The sequence below is a fragment of the Hippopotamus amphibius genome, chromosome 9, assembly GCF_030028045.1.
Source record: "Hippopotamus amphibius kiboko isolate mHipAmp2 chromosome 9, mHipAmp2.hap2, whole genome shotgun sequence".
Taxonomy (NCBI): Eukaryota; Metazoa; Chordata; class Mammalia; order Artiodactyla; family Hippopotamidae; genus Hippopotamus; species Hippopotamus amphibius.
Window position 1 is genome coordinate 71794875 of NC_080194.1, and position 17089 is coordinate 71811963.

The 17089-nt window shown below is 45.8% G+C and overlaps 1 protein-coding gene across 1 annotated transcript in view; it reads right to left on the reverse strand.

The window, feature by feature from the left end:
• Nucleotides 1-1702: 1702 nt before the first annotated feature.
• Nucleotides 1703-17089, reverse strand: part of USP35 (ubiquitin specific peptidase 35) — a 65871-nt gene continuing 50484 nt past the window's right edge. The window contains exons 8-11 of the mRNA XM_057749751.1: nucleotides 5746-5839; nucleotides 4925-5031; nucleotides 2890-4387; nucleotides 1703-1884 (exon numbers count right to left, since the gene is read on the reverse strand). Coding sequence (XP_057605734.1) covers nucleotides 1717-1884; nucleotides 2890-4387; nucleotides 4925-5031; nucleotides 5746-5839 — 1867 coding nt within the window. The 3' untranslated portion in view covers nucleotides 1703-1716. The remainder of the gene's footprint in view (nucleotides 1885-2889; nucleotides 4388-4924; nucleotides 5032-5745; nucleotides 5840-17089) is intronic.

The following is a 17089-nucleotide window of genomic DNA, read 5'->3' on the forward strand; positions in this document are numbered from 1 at the left end:
TAATCCTCCCTCCCCACCCCAGGACAGCACTGTGCCAGTCCGCTCCACTTTCATCTGAACAGGAAATAACTGGGTACCTTTCTTGGCTGAGACTATATGTGACTCCTTACCTTGGAACCTATATTCCTGGTATGTGAAACAGAAATTGTTGTAACACCTGCCAACTCATCTCTCTTGGAAGTCTCACTGGACCACAGAGATGACTTCTGAGCATGGCTCTGCCTCTGACAGACTATCGGCCCACTTTCGCTGGTCCCTGAGGTCTCAGGGATCTATGGCTTTTGGGCCAAAATGCAACTCCTCCACCTGCAGCCCTTGAAGCCCCCGGCCAGGCCGCTACCGTCCCAAGCTCCAAGAATGGGTGGAACCTGAGGGCTGCCGCCTACCTTCCTCCAGGTTCTCAGAGGTGAAAGGAGGCGTGTGGTGGTGGCAGCAGCCATCTCTCCAGCCCCACCTGACAGATGAGTCCTTCAACAGTATCCTGTGTGGGTGGCCCCCAGCCTGTGCATCCGCCCCTCCAGAGTCAATGCCCACCCTCCCCCCCCCCCGAATCTAGGCACAGCCCCGCCACCAGTCCTCACCTTCGATTTCCACAGCACGTCACTGTAGGGCGTGCTTGCCTCCCCTGGGGCAGCACACACGTCAACAGGGGAGGGGGTAGCCCCTCCTTCCCGCTCAGACACAGCAAGAAACCAAGGACAGAGCCAACATCACAGCCACTGAGGTGGGAAGAACGACAGCTTTAAAGGCTTCAGAGAACCCATGTTTATTCCCATTTGAGACGCTGGTTCTCTTGTCTCCATTTAGAAGGGGTACAGCAGTGTCAGAGCACAATAAGGTCACTATCTGCCCCTCACCACACCGCCCACACCAGCCCCCGCAATGATGGCCAGCTGATGAGGCGCTGAGCCAGCCAGCCTCCCTCGGGACAGACGTCGTGAGAAACACAAACATACCTGCAGTAAAATAAGGACGCTCTCTTAACCAGCAGGGGGATGCAAATGGTGGCATCTCAGGCACTGAGGCGGGTGGGGGGGTTAAGAGGCTGTCCTCCCCTCTGTGCATTGTTGCTTGCTGCCAGGAGGACAGTCTCTGATCCTGTGCCAGGCTGCTTCCCACCTACACGCCTCTCAAAAAAGTACAGTGTAGGCACCCACGTACTTTGCCTCAGAGAAACAAGAAGGCGGCCAGAGGGGTGACACAGAGCCCCCTTCTTAGTGCTGGGGCTTGCAGCCTCCTCTGCTTTTTATACTACAGAGAATCAAGATTGTCTGAAAGGAGCTGGAAGGGAACTGCTACTTGATGGTGACGCACTAGAGCAGTGACGTTCAGCCCTGTGGGGCAGCCTGCAGGGGGCGAGGCCCAGGGAGTGGCCATCTCAGCTGCGTCAAGCTGACCGGGACATTTGGGAGTAAGTCTTAATGGGACTGATCCCAGTGTCAGGGCCTGAGATCCAGTTTAAGGGGCTTGGGTCTCACCTCTGTATCCCAGTCTCCCTGTGCCCTTTGGGCTGAGGCCAGTGGCCCAGAAGCCCCCGCGCCATCTCTCTTGCCCTTGGAAGGGGCTGCCTTCAGCACCAGACCTGCCTCCACAGCCTCCCCCAGACCCCCACCTGGCCGAGCACCTCTGCCCAGGACCTGGGCCCCCCCCCCTGCCCCGAGGGTGGCGGTGGCACCCCCCACACGTGCTTAGCAGGCCGGGGATGAGGGGGTCACATCAGAAGACCAGTCTGTGGAAGTCACCACCGCTGCCACCTGCAGGGCTGCAGCCCCCTGGAGGGCCTTCGTCCTCATCTTTGTCTTCATCAAAGCCCCTCCCCCAGTGCGGAGATGCGGGAAGTGCAGAGATGTAGGCCGCCCTGCTCCGTGCCTCCTTCTCCTGCTCCTGGAAACACAGAGAGGGATGGGGCAGGAGGCTTAAAATTCAGGCTCTGACGCCACAGTTCTCCCTTCACTCCCCTGATGCCATCCAGTCCTTCTGAGCAGGTCCCCAGGGCCAGGCAGAGAGGAGCCACAGCGTCTGCCCTAGAGGCACTCCAGCTTAGTGGGAGGATGGGTGGGATGGACCCAGAGCCATCCTGTATCTAGGCTTCAAAACTATTCTTCCTCCTGCCCCGATAAAAACTCCCATCCCCCTGGAGGAAAGGAACTCATTTCTACTAACAAGATTGTGAACAGCGGACCAGGGCCTGATGTGGCACCAGGACACAGGAGGTCCAGAGATGTCAAAGGTCACCTCATAACACACGGGCGCTTTCTGCAGGCTTCCTGACAGGGCTGTCCAGCTCGCTGCCTCTCAAGGCACGAGGAAGAGACTGTGCTAATGAGAAAGCTCTTCCTCCTGCTGAACTGAGGCCAGCCATGGAAATTCCTTACCATGGGCTCCAGCCCTGCCTCCGCCTGGGCAGCTCAGCAGAAATGAAAAAGCAGAGCCAGCATCCCACCAGGCGCTGCTGGCCAGGGGATCTGACGTGACTGCACCGGCTGTTTGTGGCAGCACTCCTCATGCTGGTTCAAGCTCTGGCTGTTTCAGTTGCTAAGTATTTTGAAACCATCCTTGACTCTAAAGAATGGAGTCAAAGGCACAGTGAGAGAGGTTCACTGGATAGGGCCGCCCCCCAGAGGCCCTCCCCATCCGCTCCTGTGCACTACTCACTCATGGAGCCCCTCCTCCAGCACACGTGTGACAACTTAATAAAAAACTGATAAGTCCTAACGTCTGTTCCTCTAAAGTACGGGATTATGTCTGCCTGGCCCACCAATTTTTCCCAGCACTAAGTGACACATGAAGGGATCAAAGGGAAAAGGAAGAGACTCCAAGCGAGGAGCAGTCACTTATATGAGCCGGTGGGTGTGCTGGGAAGCCCCTCCACCCCGAGGGTCTGCTCACCTGCAGGAAAAGGATGTTGTCTTTGGAAATGGCTTCCATCAAGTCTTTGTGGAGGGTGGGCTCTGTCCGGGCTCGGGGAGAGCCGGGTTCGGCCTCAGGCCCCTCCCCGGGCCGCTGCCGGTAAAAGAGTACGTAGGCTGTGTCCTTGGGGAAAAAGGAGGTGACGTTGCTGACAGACTCGAAGGAGGAGAAGGACACCCGGGTGTCGTTGAACAGGTACCACTGGTTGTCGGGCTCGGGTCTGTCGGCCGCTCCCGGGGTCGGGGCTGGGCGGGCAGCGCCCTCGCGGGCGTAGCAGTAGTAGTGGCCGCTCTCGGAGGACACCCCGGAGTGCACCACGACGCTGCAGAGGTCGTAGGCCTGGCCCCGGCCCCCGGCCAGCGGCAGGTGCAGCAGCAGCGGGATGGAGATGTCGTCCAGGATTTTGCGGCGCCGCATGGTGCGCAGGTCGAAGGAGAAGCGCAGCAGGGTCAGGATGAGGTAGCGCGGCCCCTGGCTCAGCTCCACCACCTTCTCGGCGTCCTGCAGGGAGGCGCACGACTCGCAGTGGTAGCGGTTCTCTGCCGTCAGCCTCTCGGGCGACAGGAAGTAGTTGACCAGGTCCAGGACGGAGCGGGAGCCCTCCCCAGAGGGAGCAGCATTCCTGCGGGTCCCTGGGCCAGGGCTGTCCTCGCCCTTCTCAGTATCCTTCGCCTTCTCCACCACCTCCTTCTCGACCGCCTCCTTCTCCTTCTCTGCTTCTTTCTCGGCCTCCTCCTCCTTCTCCACTTTCTCCTCCTCCTTCTCCACTTTCTCTTCCTCCTTCTTCCTCTTCTCCTTCTCCACTTTCTCTTCCTCCTTCATCTTCTCTTCCTCCTTCATCTTCTCTTCCTCCTTCTTCATCTTCTCTTCCTCCTTCTTCTCTTCCTCCTTCATCTTCTCTTCCTCATTCTCCACCTTCTCTTCCTCCTTCTCTTTCTCCTTTTCATCTTCCTCCTTCTCTTCGTCTTCCTCCTTCTCCTTCTCTTTCTCCTTCTCCTTCTCCTTCTCTTCCTCTTCCTCTGCTCTCTCCTCCTTCGCCTCCTCCTCCCAACGGCTCTGCCCCCCGAGGCCCTGGGCGCCTAGGCCTTCAATGTTCAGGACGGTGAGGGGAGCGTCCCCTGTGATGCAGTGTTTCCTCTGCCTCCGCGGACCCGCCCTGCTTGGCACCTGGGCTCGCGATGGTGAAGGGGGGTCCCAGGCGCCAACGTCCTCCGCAGGGAGCATCACCGAGCCCAGGCGGCGGCGGCGGCGGCAGCGCTCAGGCGGGGGAAAGGCAAGAGAGAGGTCCGTGAAGGCCTCCTCCCTGGAGGAGACGTTGAGGCAGCGGAGACAGCATATCCGGGTCACGATCTTGCCTCCGAACATCTTCTCCACAGAGGTCGCACTGGGGTGAGGGGGCTCCTCGGGCGGGGAGGGCGAGCTGGACTGCTTGAGCTTCTGGCAGATCCTCGTCCCGGTCTTCTCCTCCTCGTGCAGCCTGGTGCAGGGAGCAAAGAGCCTTCGTCCACACACAGATCCACCTCCAGGGCACCGGCCTGACCTGCGCACCCACCTTACTCAGCTGGCCACACGTTTACACGCATGCAGGAGAAGGCGCAGGGGACGTACATACACACGTACAACACGGCATCCGTGCACATGCGCTCGTAAGCCAGGCACACCTGCTACATACTTACCTGCATAAGGCTCACAAACCTGCCACAAAAAGACGTGCATGTGCCCCCAGAGCGCTGATGAGAAAACACGCACGTGCACACTCAGGCAAGCACAGCGCAGTGAACACACACACACTTACCCTCCCAGGTCATGGTTCACGTCAGCATCTCCAAGACTTCCCTCACACTCAGCCCCGTCCCCACACTCACGGCACACATCTTCTCCAAGCCTTTCACAAGTGCAGGGCTGTGCCCCTATTTCTAGGAAGGGACAACACAGCCCAGGGGGATGGGCTTTCCCACAAGCACCCTCTCCAGACTTGGAGCCTCCATGCAGAGCCAGGCCTGGCCTCCCTTACCGATCCAGCAGGTACTTCAGGTACTCTGAGCAGTCCTGCTGGGTGCCAGGACTGAACCAGGGTGTCCAGGATGCAGACAGGAAGTTCTCCGGAGAAATGGCAGGCCGCTAGGACCAAGCAGGGAGAAAGACAGGGTCAGGAGCTGGAGGCCACTCACCTCTGCCTGAAACACTCTTCTCACCTGTCAGAAGCTTAGCTATAGAGTTCAAGTCCCAGATGCAGTTAGTGTCACCTGTCCCACAGTGTCTTCTCCACGGCCCCCATCCCCAGCATGCTCAACTCTCCCTCCCTTATCTGCACACTACACTCGCATTTCCCTCCGCTCAAGCACTACAGTTGCTATCTGCAGGTGCCTCTTCCCCACCAGACTACGCACTCCATGAAGGCAGGGCTGTGGCTGACTCATCTCTGTGCCCCAGCATAGGGCCTAGCATGATGCCTGCCTGGCCAAGGGCTTTAGGTCCCAGGAGAGCAGAGATGGTGATTAAAGCAAACACAGCCCTCAGGGTGCCTAACAATGTGAGTGCTCAAAAATGACAGGAGACCAACAAAGCAACACCTAATACAATGGACTGAATCACGGATGGGAGAGATGTGAGCCGCCCAGCACAGAGGGGGTCAGGAGGCACTCCCTCTCCCACCCGGTAAGGGTGCTGAATCAGCCCATGGGCTTTAGCCATGAACCCATGCCGGCCTGGACTGGTGACCAACAGTTTACACCACAAAGTGGGGGCTCACTGCCACGTGCAGACAGGTTCTGGCGAAGGGGAGGTGTCAGACCGGGCCTCCTCTCCAGCACCCCCGACTCCACCTGTGCTCACCTGGCTGTGCTCCAGGAAGGCGAAGAGCCACTGCAGCTTGGTCATCAATGGCTGCGAGTTGTTCTCAGTCAGACGGAGCACACAGTGTCTGAAACTTCAAAACAGAGTGGGGCACCTGGAGTAAGCCAAGGGCACCCAAAGAACCTCGCCTATGCTGCAGCAACCCAAGGCCTCCAGGCTAAAGGCAGGACAGACACGTGTAGCTCGAGTCTGGGCCAGGAGCCAGGGAGGAGGCACAGGTGAACAACTCGGCTTGGACAATACGGTGACCCCTGCAGTCCCTTCCAGTTCTAACAGCCCATGATTCCACAATTCGAAGATTCGAATGTCCTAAGGTCTTAACGGTCTCAGGGTTCTAAAGCCGGAACTCTCAGACATGCTCTAGAATCCATGCCAATATCACCACCAGCCACTCACACCCTTCTCCCTACTTCCCTGAGAAATGGCATTCAGACCCATCCAGAGCAGCAGGCCCTGCTCAAAACCTGGCCCTCCAAGCCGACTATTACAGCCCCTTCTCAGGGCCCCTGCCACTGGGACCACCCCAGGTTGTTCCTCTGCCTTCAAATAAGGGAGGCAGGGGTCAATGTGAGGAATATGCTGAAAAAAAAAGAGGATGCTGCAGGGGTAGACTGTGGCTCATGCAGGAGTCTGATCCTATGGGAGATAAGAAAGAGCCCCTCCCAACACCCACATTCCCTGGAACAAGCCAATTCCCAGGCCCCAGCAGAGTTCCTGTTTTCCCAAGAAGCTCTGGGCAGACAGGTAGGCATCACTCCAACCTGTGCCCACTGTGCACAGATACAGCAGGACAACATAACCAAACTGTGGTCCACTTAGCAGTCTGTGACAAAGCGAGTTCAAAAACTGAGCCTTTAGTGACTTGTACAGTGATCTGACATTACTATGACCATACAAGCATATGATCATTTCCCAATAAGTCATTTTATTAAATTCGACAAAAGGAAGAGTCTGCAGCAGACTGGAAGTCCAAAAGACGAAACAAAACGAGTCTTTCCCCAGGCAGGTTGAGAAGAACAACAGCAGCGGGTTAGGAAGTCACAGAGTTCAGCTCCAACCTCCCCCTCCTGGAGCTGAAGCTCAGAGAGAAGAAACTGCCTGGAGGTCCTGCCACAGCCAAAAGGCTTACTTGCATTGTGACTTTTAAAAAAGATGTCTAAGTGTGGTACTGGTGAAAGAACAGTTGCCTAGATCAATAGAACAGAATAAAGAGCCCAGAAATAGACCCCCATAAATACAGTCAACCAATCTTTGACAAAGGAGCAAAGGCAATATAATGGAGCAGAGAGAGTCTGGTCGACAAATGGTATTGGAACAAGTATACATCAACAACCAAAAAAATGAATCTGAACATAAACTCTACACTCGTCACAAAAATTAACTCAAAATGGACCATAGACCTAAACGTAAAATGCAAGACTATAAAAGTCCTAGAAAAAAACAGGAGAAAACCTAGTGACCTTGAGTGTGGTGATGCCTTTTTAGATACATCACCAAAGACACAAACCATGAGAGAAATAATTGATACACTGGCTTTCAATAAAATTAAAAATTTCTATTCTGTGAAATACAGTATCAAGAGAATTAGAAGAAAAACAAGAGACTGGGAGAAAATATTTGTTAAAAAAATATATCTGATAAAGGACTGTTAAAAAAAAATACAAAGAACTCTTAAAACACAACAATAAGAAAACAAACAACCTGATAAAAAATGAGCCAAACGTTTTAACAGACATCTACCAAAAAAAAAAAAATGCAGATGGTAAATAAGCACATGAAAAGATGCTCAATATCATGTCATCAGGGAAATACAAATTAAGACAATGAGATACCACCACACACCTATTAGAAAGGCCAAAATACAGAGCACCGATAACACCAAATACTGCAAGGATGTGGAGCAACAGGAACTCTTATTCATTGCTGGTGGGAATGAATGGTACAGCCACTTTGGAAGACAGTTTTGCAGTTTCATACACAACTAAACATACTCTTACCATCCTATGCAGCAATTACACTCTTTGGTATTTACCTAAAGGAGTTGAAATGTTATGTCCACACAAAAACCTGCATGGGGATGCTGATGCAAGCTTTATTTAGAATTGCCAAAATTTTGGAAGCAACTAACATGTCCTTCAGTAGGTTAATGGATAAATGGAACTGTGGTACATCCTGACAATGGAATATTATTCAGGGCTAAAAAGAAATGAGCTATCAAACCATGAAAAGAAATGGAGGAAACTTAAATGCATATTACTGAGTGAAATAAGCCAATCTAAAAAGGCTACATACTATATGATTCCAATTGTATGATTCTGGAAAAGGCAAGACTATGAAAACAGTAAAAAGGTTGCCATGAGTTAGAAAGGGGTGAACAGATACAGCAGGGGATTTTTAGGGCAGTGAAAATACACTAGAAGAACCCCTGGAACAACATTAAATGAACCATTTGCATTATAGAGGTCCCAGAAGGAAAAGAGAGATAGAAGGGGCCTGAGAAAATATTTGAAGAGATAACAGCTGAAAACTTCCCTAACATGGGAAAGGAGGAACACATCAAGATATATATTAATCAAATTGACAAAAATTAAGGACAGAGAATATATTCTAAACAACAAGGGAAAAACAACAAACAACATACAAGGGACTCCCCATAAGGTTACCAGCTGGTTTTTCAGAAGAAATTGTGCAGGCCAGAAGGGAGTGGCACAATATATTTAAAATGATGAAAAGGAAAAACCTACCACCAAGAATACTCTACTCAGCAAGGCTCTCATTCAGATTTGACAGAGAAATCAAAAGCTTTACAGACAAGCAAAAGCCGAGACAATTCAGCACGACCAAACCAGCTTTAAAACAAATGCTAAAGGAACTTCTCTAGGTAGAAAAGAAAAGGCCACAACTAGAAACAATAAAATTGTGAATGGGAAAGCTCACTGGTAAAGGCAAACATACACTAAAGGTAGCAAATCATTCATACACAAATATGATATCAAAATTAGCAATTGTGAGAAAAGGAGAGTACAAATGCAGGATATTGGAAATGCATTGGAAATTAAGGCCAGCAACTTAAAAAAATAATCTTGTGTGTATATATATATATATATATATATATATATATACTGTTATATCAAAACCTCATGGTAGGAGGGAATATGGGGATATGTGTATAAAAACAGATGATTGAACTTGGTGTACTGCCCCCAAAATAATAAATAAATAAATAAAATTAAAAAAAAAAAAAAACCTGGACTTCCTAGGTGGCAGAGTGGTAAAGAATCCACCTGCCAATGCAGGGGATACGGGTTTGAGCCCTGCCCTGGGAAGATTCCACATGCCATGGAGCAACTAAGCCCATGTGCCACAATTATAAAAAAAAAAAAAAAAAAAAAAAAAACCTCATGGTAACCACAAACCAAAAATCTACACTAGATACACAAAAAAGAAAAAGAAATCCAAACTCAACATTAAAGATAGTCATCAAATCACAAGAGAAAAGAACAAAGAGGAAGGGAAGGGGAAAGGCCTACAAAAACAAATTCAAAACAATTAACAAAATGGCAATAAGAACATACATATTGATAATTACCTTAAATGTAAATGGATTAAAAGTTCCAACCAAAAGACACAGACTGGCTGAATGGCTACAAAAACAAGTCCCATATATATGCTGTCTACAAGAGACTCACTTCAGATCTAGGGACACATACAGACCAAAAAAGAGGGGATAGGAAAATGTAGTCCATGCAAATGGAAATCAGAAGAAAGCTGGAGTAGCATTACTTACGTCAGACAAAATAGACTTTGAAATAAAGACTGTTACAAGAGACAAAGAAGGCCACTACATAATGATGCAAGGGATCAGTCCAAGAACATATAACAATTGTAAATATATATGCACCTCAATATATAAGGCAAATGCTAACAGCCACAAAAGGAGAAAGCAACAGTAACACAATAATAGTGGGGGACTTTAACCCCCCACTTTCATCAATGGATAGGTCATCCAGAAAGAAAATAAATAATATAGGCCTTGAATGACACATTAGACCAGATGAACTTTATTGATATCTATAGAGCATTCCATCCAAAAGCAGAATATACATTCTTTTCAAGTGTACATGGAACTTCTCATTGACCACATGCTGGGCTGACCACAAGCTGGGCCACAAAGCAAGCCTCAGCAGATTTAAGGAATTGAAATCATATCAAGCATCTTTTCCAACCACAACACTACGAGATTAGAAATCGATCACAGGGAGAGATCAAGATATCAGAGTAGCAGGACGTGAAGCTCACCCTTTCCCACAAATACATTAAAAAATACATCTATATGCGAAACAATTTTCACAGAATACCTACTGAACGCTGGCAGAAGACCTCAGACTGCTAAAGGGCAAGAAAATCTCCAAGTGACTGGGTAGGAAAAAAAGAAAAAAAAAGAAAGCAAGAAAGGAATCAAGACAGTACCTGAGCAACTGGAAGGGAGCTATGAAAGAGGAAAGGTTCCTGTAACCTGGGAAGCCCTCTCACTGGCAGGGAGATCAGGCAACAGAAGGGGAGCTTCAGTGCCTTGGAGGAGAGTGCAACAGCCTGTTTGTGGCAGCCAGAGCAGAGGGAGAACTGCACAGTCAGTGCCACTACCCTGCACTCCCCAGCCTGACATGCGTGTCCACCAGAGCTGGCAGGGGCTGGGTGCTGGAACTTGAGTTTTGGAGATCAGAACTGGGGAGAGGACTGGGGATGGCTGTGTGGAGATAGACTGCAGGGGCAGGGTGGGGGAGGCTGGAATCCAATGCAACACGGCTGGGGGTGTATATGGAGTAAGCCTGGGAGACCTTAGAGACCAGTCACCACTGTTTGGGGGGTGCACAAGGGGAGCAATGAGACACAGATTACAGCCTTCTTCCCTGTGCACATGCATGCAGAAGGCAGGACAGGGGCTCCAGGGGCAGTTGCGAGCCTCCACTGCCGCCTGCCCAAATGCCAGAAGCGATCACCAGCCCCCATTGTTTCCCTCCTGTAACCCAGGAGTGGTCGTGGGCTCCTGTTGTCTCCCTCCCAGACCCCAGGAGTAATCACAAGCCCCTCCCACCTCCCTCTTGGACCCAAAGAGTGGTCATGGACCCCACCACTGCCTGTCCAAACTCCAGGAGTGGTTGTGAGCCGCATCCATTCCCACTGCATGCCCCAGGGGTAAGTCTGAGCTGCCACCACTGCTGAGAACCCCAGGACTGGGCACCAGCCACCGCATCTGCACAACCCCTATCAAGGGGATAACAACAAGCACACACTGAGGAAAGAGGCTACAAGCATCCATACTAAAAACAACCCTCACACAAAATACATTAAACCCACACAAGCTACACAGGGATGGACCCGCATATAAATAGCCCTCCAAGATCACAGTAGATGATCATTTTTCCTAAACTTACAGAGTAAGAGAAATATAAGTAAAATGAAGAAGATGAGGAACCACTCCCAGTTAAATGACCAAGCGCATTCCCCTGAATGAACAAACAATGAAGCAGACCTCTTCTGTCTAACAGACACCAATTTCAAAAAAGAAGATGGTAATACTGAAGGAGTTAAGAAAGGCTATTGAAATGCAGAGTACTGTAAAAAGGAACTAGAAACTATAAAGAGGAATCAAGAAAAATTAGAAAATAGAGTTGCAGAGATGAAAGCTGAGCTAAAGGCAATTGAATAGCAGAATGAATAATGCAGAAGAACCAATAAGTGACCTGGAAGACAGAATAATATAAATCACCCAATCAGGACAGCAGACAGAAAGCCAAATGGAAAAAAGAAAGAAAGAAAGCAATATAAGAGACCTATGGGATAATATAAAGCATGCCAACCTACACGTGAAAGGGATTCCAGAAGGGGAAGAAAGAGAAAATGGGATCAAAAATGTATTTGAAGAAATTATGGCTGAAAATTTTCCAAAACTAAAGAAGGAAACTGATATCCAGGTACAGAAAGCACAGAGGCTCCTGAACAAGATAAACTCAAACAGACCTACACCAAGACATATTATAATAAAAATGGCAAAAGTTAAGGATAAACAGAGGATTCTAAAGGCAGCAAGAGAAAAACAAAAAGTTAATTACAAGGGAACCCCCATAAAGCTATCAGCTGATTTCTCTACAGAAACACTGCAGGCCACAAGGGAGTGGCAAGATATGTTCAAAGTCCTGAAAGGGAAAAATCTGCAATTTACAATACTCTACCCAGAAAGATTATAATTATAGAAGGAGAGACAAAGAATTTCTCAGACAACCAAAAACTAAAAGAAAACAGCAATACTAAACCTATCCTAAAGGAAATATTGAAAGATCTTCTCTAAATAGAAAAGAAATAAGAATCTATAGGAAAATTTTATTAGGTTTGACAAATATTTTAACATTTTCTTACTTATGGCCATGACATAAAAAAATTAAAAAAAAAAAGAATCTATAGGAAAGAAAAAATCACAACTGGAAAATAAATCACTTAAACAAGCCAGTACACAGATTTTTTAAAAAAATTCTGTGAAAGTGATGATAACCACAAGAAAGAGCAAAAAAGATGGCCATGAAGTTGTAAAAGAGGACATCAGAACCATAAAACGTGGGGGAGGAGAGTAAGAAAATGTAGAATTTTTTTTCTCTACCATGTGTTTGAGCCTATATGACTACCAGTCTAAGGCAAGTAACATATAGGAAGGGGTTAACATACTCGAAAAACAGGGTAACCACATCAAAAACACACAACACGTCCACAAAAAAAAACAAAAAGAAGAGAATATAAGTATAATACAAAACAAAGTCATCAAACCAAAAAAGGAAAAACAAAAGAAAAAGAAATGGACAGACAAGAAATATAAAGTAAATGGGAAAACATGGTTTAAAATGACAACAAATATGTATCTATAAATAATTACCTTAAATGTCAATGGACTGAATGCTCCAATCGAAAGACACAGGGTAGAAGGTTAGATAAAAAAAACAAGAGACTACAATATGCTGCCTATAAGAGACCCACTTTAAGACAAAGGACACATAGATTGAAAGAGAGGGGATGGAAAAAGATGTTTCCTGCAAACAGAAATGACAAGTGAGGATGGCAATATTCATATTAGATACATTAGACTTTAAAACAAAGACCATAAAGAAAGATAAAGAACACTATAAAATGATAAAAGGATCAATACAAGAAGAGGATTTTATACTCATCAACATATATGTACCAATATAGGAGCACCCAAATACATAAAACAAATACTAACAGATCTAAAGGGAAAAACTGACAGAAATACAATAATACTAGGAGACTTTAACACTCCACTCACATCAATGGACAGATTTTCTACACAGAATCAATAAGGCAACAAAGATACTAAATGATACAATAGAACAGTAAGACTTAATTGATATTTTCAGGACACTACATCCAAAAAAAACGGGAATACACATTCCTTTCAAGTGCACATGGAACATTCTCTAGGACTGACCACAAATAGGAAACAAAACAACTTTCAACAAATTTAAGAATATAGAGATTACCTCAAGCATCTTTTCTGACCACAATGGCATGAAACTAGAAATTAGCCACAGAAAAAGAAACGAGGGAAAAAACAGTTACATGGTGACTAAACAACATGCTACTAAACAACCAATGGGTCGATGATGAAATCAAAGAGGGAATTTAAAAATAACTTCAGACAAATGACAATGAAAACACAACCATACAAAAATTATAGGACGCAGTTCCTAGAGGGAAGTTCATAGCAATACAGGCCTTCCTCAAAAAAACAAGAAAAATCTCAAATAAACAGCCTAACCTACCAGTTAAAAGAATTAGAAAAAGAAAAATGAAACCAAAAGTCAGCAGAAGGAAGGAAATAATAAAATTAGAGAGGAAATAAATAAAATAGAGATTAAAAAACAATAGAAAGGGACTTCCCTAGTGGTCCAGTGCCTAAGACTCGCACTCCCAATGCAGGGGGCCCAGGTCCAATTCCTGGTCAGGGAACTAGATCCCACATGCCACAACCAAGAGTTCACATGCCATAACTAAAAAGTTCCCGCATGCCGCATCTAAAACATCCTGCATGCCGCAACTGAAGATCCCACATGCCGCAACTAAAAATATCCGGCATGCTGCAACTAAGACATGGCATAGCCAAATAAAAAAATTAATATTTTTTTAATTAATAAAAACAAGACAGAGACAACCATAATTGAGAAAGACACATGCACCCCAATGTTCATTGCAGCACTATTTACAACAGCCAGGTCATTGAAACAACCTAAATGTCCATCAACAGATGAATGGATAAAGAAGATGTGGTACATATAGACAATGGAATATCACTCAGATGTAAAAAGAACAAAATTGGGACATTTGTAGAGACATGGATGGACCCAAAGACTGTCATACAAAGTAAATCAGAAAAAGAAAAATAAATATCGTATATTAACATATTTATGTCGAATATAGAAAAATGGTACAGATCAACCAGTTTGCAAGGCAGAAATAGAAATACAGATGTAGAGAACAAACATATGGACACCAAGTGGGGCAAGCGAGGGAGAGGGTTAAGGTGAGATGAATTGGGAGATTGGAATTGACATATATACATTACTAATAAGAAAAAAATATATCAAATTGTACACTTTAAATACATGCAGTTTATTGTATGTCAATTATATCTCAATAAAAGTTCTTCAAAAAATTTTAAAAAAAACAAGAGCTTGATCTTTGAAAGGATAAACAAGATTGACAAACCTCTGGCTAGGCTCACCAACAAGAAAAAAGAAGCCAAATAAAATAAGAAACAAATAAGCAGACATATCAATGATACCACAGAAATACAAAAAACCATAAGGAAATACTATGAACAATTATATGCCAACAAATTCAATAACCTAGATGAAATGGACAAGTTTCTAGAAACATACAGCCCACCAAAAGTTAATCAAGAAGAAACAGACAGGGACTTCCTAGGTGGCACAGTGGTTAAGAATCCACCTGCCAATGCAGGGGACACGGGTTCTATCCCTGCCCCAGGAAGATACTACATGTCACAGACCAACTAAACCCATGCACCACAACTATTGAGCCTGCACTCTAGAGCCCATAAGCCACAACTATTGAGCCCATGTGCTGCAACTACTGAAGCCCACGCGCCTAGAGCCTGTGCTCTACAACTAGAGAAGCCACCACAACGAGGAGCCCATGCATGGCAACAAAGAGTAGCCCCCACTTGCCGCAACTAAAGAAAGCCTATGTGCAACAACAAAGACCCAACACAGAAAATAAAAAATAAAAAATAAATAAATAAATAAATAAATAAATTTATATAAAAAAAAGAAATAGATAATTTGAACAGACCAATCACTAAAAGTGAAAAAGAATCTGTAATTTAAAAACTCCCTACAAACAAAAGCCCAGGACCAAATGGCTTCACAGGCAGATTCTACCAAACATACAAAAAAGAACTTACACGAATCTTGCTCAAACTCTTCCAAAAAACTGAAGAACAGGAAACACTCCCAAAGACATTCTATGAAACTACCGTCACCCTGATACCAAATCCAGATAAAGACACCACCAAAATAAAAGTTACAGGCCAGTATCTTTGATGAATATAGATGAAAAAATTTTCAAAAAAAATTAGCAAACCAAATCCAACAACACATAAAAAACATCATACAGCACAATCAAGTGAGATTCATCCCAATTTCAAAAGAATGGCTCTACATATGCAAATCAATCAATGTGATAAACCACATAAACAAAAGAAAAGACAAAAACCATGTAATCACCTCAATAGATGCAGAAAAAGCATTTGACAAAATTCAACAACCATTCATGATAAAAACTCTTGCCAAAGTGGGTATACAGAGAACATAACACAAAATAGCAAAAGCTGTTTATGACAAACCCACAGCCAACATAATACTCAATGGTGAAAATCTGAAAGCCTCCCCACTAAAATCTGGAACAAGACAAAAATGCCCACTCTCACATCTTCTATCCAAGATAGTATTAGAAGTCCTAGTCACAGCACTCAGACAAGAAAAACAAATAAAAGGTATCCAAATTGGAAGGGAAGAGATAAAATTGTCATTATTGCAGATTACAGGGCTGGTTTGGTGGTGCTGAATTCTCTTAGCTGTTGCTTGTCTGTAAAGCTTTTGATTTCTCCCTCAAATCTGAATGAGATCCTTGCTGGGTAGAGTATTCTTGGTTGTAGGTTCTTCCCTTTCATCACTTGAAATATATCATGCCACTCCCTTCTCACTTGCAGAGTTTCTGCTGAGAAATCAGCTGTTAATCTCCTGGGAATTCCCTTGTGTGTTATTTGTCATTTTTCCCTTGTTGCTTTCAATAACTTTTCTCTGTCTTTAATTTTTGTCAGTTTGACTACTATATGTCTTGGCATGTTTCTCCTTGGGTTTATCCTGCCTGGGACTCTCCGCACTTTCCTGGACTTAGGTAGCTATTTCCCTTCCCATGCTAGGGAAGTTTTCAACTATAATCTCTTTCAATATCTTCTCAGGTCCTTTCTCTCTCTCGTCTCCTTCTGGGACCCCTATAATGCAAATGTTGGTGCGTTTAACATTGTCCCAGAGGTCTCTTAGGCTGTCTTCAGTTCTTTTCATTCTTTTTTCTTTATTCTTTTCCATATCAGTGATGATCACCATTATGTCTTCCAGGTCACCTACTCGCCCTTCTGCCTCAGTTAATCTGCTATTGGTTCCTTCTAATGTATTTTTCATTTCAGTTACTGTGTTGCATATCTCTGTTTGTTTGCTCTTTAATTCTTCTAGGTCTTTGGTAAACTTTTGAATCTTTGCATCCAGTCTTTTTTCAAAGTCCTGGATCACCTTCACTATCATTATTCTGAATTCTTTTTCTGGAAGGTTGCCTATCTCCTCTTCATTTAGTTGTTTTTCTGGGGTTTTAGCTTGTCCCTTCATCTGGTACAAAGTCCTCTCCTTTTTCATTTTTTCTATCTTTCTGTGGCTGTGGTTTTCAGTTCCACAGAAGGAAATACTGCTGATACTGCTTGATTCTGTTGTCTGCCCTCTTGTGGAGGAAGCTATCTAGGAGGCTCATGCATGGTTCCTGGTGGGAGGGGCTGATGGTGGGTAGGGCTGGGTGGGCAGAGCTCAGTAAGACTTTAATCCGATTTAGTGGGCAGAGTAAAACTGCCCAGTAAAACCTTAATCTGCTTGTCTGCCAATGGGTGGGGCTGTGTTCCCACCTTGTTTGATGTTTGGCCTGAGGCTCCTAGCACTGGAGCTTACAGGCTCTTTCGTGGGGCTAATGG